This window comes from Ornithorhynchus anatinus, chromosome X3, assembly GCF_004115215.2.
Source record: "Ornithorhynchus anatinus isolate Pmale09 chromosome X3, mOrnAna1.pri.v4, whole genome shotgun sequence".
Taxonomy (NCBI): Eukaryota; Metazoa; Chordata; class Mammalia; order Monotremata; family Ornithorhynchidae; genus Ornithorhynchus; species Ornithorhynchus anatinus.
In genome coordinates this window covers 24,592,228-24,598,357 of record NC_041751.1, presented here as the reverse complement: position 1 = coordinate 24,598,357, position 6,130 = coordinate 24,592,228, and the positions used below count along the sequence as shown (strand labels likewise).

At 49.3% G+C, this 6,130-nt stretch overlaps 1 protein-coding gene across 12 annotated transcripts in view; it reads left to right on the top strand.

Annotated features, from left to right (window-relative positions):
- Positions 1–63: 63 nt before the first annotated feature.
- The window catches only part of LOC114807630 (INTS3 and NABP interacting protein), an 86,783-nt gene continuing 80,716 nt past the window's right edge, over positions 64–6,130 (top strand). For 5 of the 12 annotated variants that reach the window (XM_029053923.2, XM_029053929.2, XM_039910614.1 and 2 more), the window contains exons 1-2: positions 81–212; positions 4,869–4,952. In XM_029053923.2, coding sequence (XP_028909756.1) covers positions 4,928–4,952 — 25 coding nt within the window. In that variant the 5' untranslated portion in view covers positions 81–212; positions 4,869–4,927. Of the gene's footprint in view, positions 213–4,868; positions 4,953–6,130 lie in introns of those variants that run through there. The other 7 variants (XM_029053932.1, XM_029053930.2, XM_029053926.2 and 4 more) reach the window with 4 other exon arrangements.

Genomic DNA, 6,130 nt, shown 5'->3' with positions numbered 1-6,130 from the left:
AGCCGTCCGTCATCCAGCCTCCATTTCCGGCAGCGCGGGAAGCGGGGGAGCGGCCTCGTCCGCCGTAACGTCCGGCCTGCCGTCTATTGGCCGCGGCCGCCAGCGGGGCGGCCCGGCGGAGCGGCCCGGCCGAGCGCGTGCAGCGTGACGAGGGTGGTTATGGAGCCGGCCGAGTGACCCCTTTGAAGAAGTGCCGAGGGGAGGGGTGCGGGGTAAGTCGGTCAGATGGAACCTCGGAGCGCCCCGGGGGAAAGGCGCGGGTGGTTGGGCGCCCGCGGGCCCTTTCCCCGTCTGCACATCCTCCCTCCGGCCTCCCCTCAGGGCCGCCCGGGAACGGGAACAAAAGCTTTCTCGCCGCAGGCCCGGACCGCGTGCCCACCGCCCTGCCGCCCCCGGTTCTAACAATAATACTACTACTGATGGTGGTAGGTGTTAAGCGCTTGCTGGGTGCCGGGGACCGTACTGAGCGCTGGTACAAGCTAATCGGGTTGGACACAGTCCCCGTCCCACATGGTCTCGAGGCCCGTTTTTCACTGAGGCCCCGAGAAGTGACTTACCCAAGGTCACACGGCAGACAAGTGGCAGTAGAACCCACGACCTAAGGACGTCCGGGCTCTCGCCGCTACGCCACGCTGCCCCTCCTTCTAAACGGGGAGCTCGTTGTGGGCAGGGAATGTCATTGTTTAGCGCATAGCACAGTGCTCTGCACACAGTAAGCGCGCAGTCAATCCGATCGCACCGTGCAGAGCCCTGGGAAAGATGCTCCGAGAAGGAGAGGGGATGGTGGAATGTGGCCGCTGCACACTGATGCGCTGCCTGGTGCTCCGTCGCAGACAATTCTGGGGACGCGTGTTTTCCCGCGGGCGAGGGGTGATAAGGGTTGGGGGGGTGGCCTAGTGGCTAGAGCACGGGCCAGGGATTCAGAAGGCTATGGGTTCTAATCCCAGCTCGGCCATTTGTCTGCTCTGTGACCTTCGGTGAGTCACTTCACTTCTTTGGGCCTCGGTTCCTTCATCTGTGGGACAGGGACCGTCTCCAAACTGATTCCCTTCTATCTACCCCAGCGCTTAGAACGATGCTTAGCGTAGTAAGCGCTTAATAAATACCATAATTATAATTATCATTATTGTCTTCTGTGTGTGCATGGGTGAGTCACTTCTCTGGGCCTCAGTTCCCTCATCTGTAAAATGGGGATTAAGACTGAGCCCCGGATGGCACAGAACTGTGTCGAACCCAATTATCTTCTATCTACCCCCAGCGCTTAGAACGATGCTTAGCGTAGTAAGCGCTTAATAAATACCATAATTATAATTATTATTATCTGTGTGTACATGAGTTGAGTCACTTCTCTGGGCCTCAGTTCCCTCATCTGTAAAATGGGGATTAAGACTGAGCCCCGGGTGGGACAGGACTGTGTCAAACCCAATTATCTTCTATCTACCCCCAGCGCTTAGAACGATGCTTAGCGTAGTAAGCGCTTAATAAATACCATAATTATAATTATTATTATCTGTGTGTACATGAGTTGAGTCACTTCTCTGGGCCTCAGTTCCCTCATCTGTAAAATGGGGATTAAGACTGAGCCCCGGGTGGGATAGGACTGTGTCAAACCCAATTATCTTCTATCTACCCCCAGCGCTTAGAACAGTGCCTGGCACCTAGTAAGCAGTTAACAAATACCATAATTATTACCTGTCTGCTGAGGGAACTTGGACTAGTCACTTCACTGGGGCCTCAGTTACCTCATCTGGAAAATGGGGGTTATTACTGTGAGCACCATATGAGACAGGAACTTTGTCCACTTGACTATCTGGTATCTACCCCATGCTTAATACAGTGCTTGGCACATGGTGAACGCTTCACAGATGATACCATATAAAAAATGCTTTTTGGGGGGACAGGTCCCAGTTGATTTTAGCAGCTGGGGCTCAGCGGGAGGAAGATACTTAATACATAATAATGGTACTTGTTAAGTGCTTACTATGTGCTAAGCACTAGGGTAGATACAAGTTAATCAGGTTGGACACAGTCCCTGGCCCACATGGGGCTCACACTCTTAATCCCCATTTTACAGATGAGATAACTGAGGCCCAGAGAAGTGAAGTGACTTGCCCTGAGATCACACGGCAGACATGTGGTGGAGCTGGGATTAGAACCCAGGTCCTTCTGACTCCCAGCCCCTTGCTCCATTCACATTTGACTTTCTGTGGGTGGGCAAGTCCAGCTTTCAGTTTCCTGAAGTCTAGGGTTTTGGCTGAATTTTGATAGTAAAAATAATAGTGATATTAAGTTAAATGCAATAGGTGCCAAGCAGTGTTTCTCTCTTTCAGGGTAGAGAAGCAGTTTGGCCTAGTGGATTAGTGCCTGGGCTTGGCAGTCAGGAAGACCAGGGTTTTAAACCCAGCCCTGCCACTTGTCTGCTGTGTGACCTTGAGCAAATTAACTTCTCATATATATTCAGTCTGTCACCAAATCCTGTCAGTTCTACCTTCACAAAATTGCTAAAATCCGCCCTTTCTTTTCCATCCAAACTGCTACCGTGCTGATCCAGGCACTTATCCCAATTTGACTGCTGCATCTGCTTCCTGTCTCTCCCCACTCCAATCCGTACTTCACTCTGCTGCAAGAATCATTTGCCAACAGAAACGTTTAGCTCATGTCTCCCCACTCCTCAAGAGCCTCCAATGGCTGCCCATCCACCTCTGCATCAGAAACTCTTTACCATTGGCTTTAAAGCACTCAAATCAGCTTGCCTCATCCTTCCTCATTAATCTACTGCAGCCCAGCGCACACACCCCACTTCTGCCCGGATCTCATCTGTCTTGCCACCGATCCCCTTCCCATGAGCTCCCCCTAGCCTGGAACTCCCTCCCCTTCCGTATACACGATACCACCACTCTCTCCACCTTCAGAGCGTTACTAAGGTCACATCTCCTCCAAGAGGCCTTCCCTGACGAAGCTCTCTTCTCTCCGGCTCACTCTCCCTTCTGTGCCTATGCACTTCATTCTGTGACCTTTGGACATTTGATATTCACCCCACCCACGGCACTTATGTACATAATTTTGAATTATGTATTATAAAGTACTTGGTGTTAATCTGTCTCCCCATCTGGACTGTAAACTCGATATGGGCAGTCAGGCAGTTGATCGCATTTATTAAGTGCCTACTGTGTGCAGCGCTCTATACTAAGTGTTTAGGAGAGTACAAAGTAACAGTAAACAGACACATTCATTCCCTGCCCACGCAGGGAAAGTGTCTGCTAATTCTGTTGTATTAGAAGCAGCGTGGCTTAGTGGATAGAGCACGGGCCTGGGAATCAGAAGGACCTGGGTTCTAGTCCCGGCTCTGCTGGATGTCTGCTGTGTGACCTTGGACAAGTCACTTAACTTCTTTGGGCCTCGGTTACCTCATCTGTAAAATGGGGATTAGAGGGTGAGCCCTGTGTGGGACAGGGACGACTTTGTCTAACCTGTTTAACTTGTATCTATCCCAGCGATTGGAACAGTGCTTGGCACAGTGCTTAACAAGTACCATAACTATTATTAAGTGCTTATTACATGCCAAGCACTGTATTAAGCGCAGGAGTGGATGCAAGACAATCTTGGCACAGTGCTTAACAAGTCCCATAACTATTGTTATCATTAAGTGTTTATTTTGTGCCAAGCACTGCACTAAGCATTTAGTGGATACAAGACAATCTGTTTGGACACAGTCCCTGACCTACCCGAGGCTCACACTCTAAGTAGGGAGGGAGAAAAGGTCTTGAATCCCCATTATACAGATGAGGGAACTGAGGCACAGAGAAGTTGTGACTTGTCCAAGGTAACACAATAGGCAAGTGGCAGAGCTGGGATTAGAATCCAAGTCCTCTGATTCCCGGGCCAGAGCTCTTTCAATATGGCCAAACTGCTCCTTAAAGTGCTTAAATGTGAAAATGGCACAAAGGTGCCAAAGTGGTTGGAAGGAAATTACTTGTAGAGCCTTCTGAAAGCAGTGGTCTGCCAGATGGGAAAGGGTAGGAAGTTCCAGCAGAAAGAGTTTGATCAAGGGGTTGATAGTGAGAGGGAGAGAAAAAAAGGCACAGGTTGTTGGAGAGGAATGAAGTGTGCAAGTTGGGCTGTAGTGGTAGAGGGGGTGAGGATAGAAGGAAGAAAGTTGATTAAGTCCTTTGAAGCCAATGATCAGTTGTTTCCACTTAATGCAGAGAGGAATGGACAACCATTGGAGGCTTCTGGGGAGCGGACAGATGTGCAAAACAATGTTTTAGAAAAGTGATGGATGCAACAGAATGAACATGGGACTTGAGGCAGGGGGATGAAGAAGGAGGCTGATGCAGTGGTCAAACCAGGTTGTTCCAAGTGCTTGGTCCTGTCAATCACATTTCTTGAGTGCTTACTAAGCAACAGAGTTGGTAGACACATTCCCTGCCCACAGTGAGTTTACAGTGTAGAGGAAGAGACCCATTAAAATAAATAACGGCTCTGTATGTAAGTGCTGTGGGGCTTAGGGTGGGGTGAATATCAAGTGCTTAAAGGGTACAGATCCAAGGTTATGTAAGGGATGCAGAAGGGCGAGGGAGTAGGGGAAATGAGGGCTTATTTGGTGAAGGCCACTTGGAGGAGATGGGATTTTAATAAGGCTTTGAAAGCCGGGAGAGTGATACGGTCACGGGTTCTAATCCTGGCTCTGCCACATGTCTGCTGCGTGACCTTGGGCAGGTCACATCTCTTCTCCATGCAGAAAGATGTGTGACCCTAGTGGCTTTTGAGGGGGGAGGAAATTCAATTCTTGTTCATCTTTTGTGGAACTATTAAAGCTCTGGTGATAAATGTCTGTGTTAGCTAATCTGTGTGTGTGCATTTTTCAGGCTGTCAAAGTGGAGTGTCTTAATTGCCATTGAATACAATTGAAACTCAACATAGGAAGATGGCCACAAACACCACAGGACCAGGTAATGTATTTTACATGTGCAGGACTCCTTTTTTAATCAGGTTTTATTTTTTGCATTCAGTACATGTGAGGAAGAGAATACAGGTCTACTGAAATAACTTAAGCTTTGAAGCCTGGGAAAGAGTTGGTCAATCAGATCAATCCGTGGTATTTGAGTGCTTATTGTGTGTAGAACACTGTACTAAGCACTTGGGAGAGTACAATGCAACAGAGTTGGCAGGCACAATCCCTGCTCCTAAGGAACTCACAGTCTAGTGGGGGAGACCAGACATTAAAATACATACGGATCTCTACCTAAGTGCTGTGGTGCTGGGAGAGGGGTGAATATCAAGTGTTTAAAGGGTACAGATCCAAGGTCATATGGGATGCTGAAGGAAGAGGGAGTAGGGGAAGAGAGGGCTTAGTTGGGGAAGAGAGGGCTGAGTTGGGGAAGGCCTCTTGGAGGAGATGTGATTTTGTTTAGGGTTTGCGGAACGAGAATGTGGGGATCTTATTTGAAGGGGGAGGGAGCTCCAGGCCAGATGGAGGATGTCAGCGATGAGATGGACAAGATCGTGGTGCAGGGAGGGGGTTGCAATTGCAGGAGTGAAGTGTGCAGGCTAGGTGGTAGGGGGAAATCAGTGAGGCAAGATAGGAGGGGGTGAGCTGATTGAGTGCTTTAAAGCCGATAATAAGGAATTTCCATTTGACGCAGAGGTGTTCGGGCAATCGTTCTAGGCGTTCAAGGAATGGGGAGATATGAACAGAATGGTTTTTCAGAAAAATGATCCAGGGAGTATAGCAAAGTATGACCTGGAGAGGGGAGATAGGATGCAGTAGTCAAGGCAGGAGATGAGTGCTTGGGTCAACATAGTAGCAGTTTGGAGAGAAAAGGGAGGGTTCTAGACATGGTGTGAAATGACATAGGATTTGGCGACAGGTTTAATGAGAGAGTCGAGTTAAGGACCTGAGTTGAGTTAAGGTTAAGGGCCTGAGGGACAGGGAGGATAGTGGCATGGTCTACCGTGATGGGAAAGATGAGGAGGGGAAGTTCTGTTTTGGACACGTTTGAAGTATCGGCTAGGCATCCAAGTCCTAAAGGCAGGAAGAAACGTGAGACTGCAGAGGAGAGAGGTCAAGGCTGGTGAGGTAGATTTGGGAATCATTCATGTAGAGATAGTAGTTGAAACCCTGGGAGCG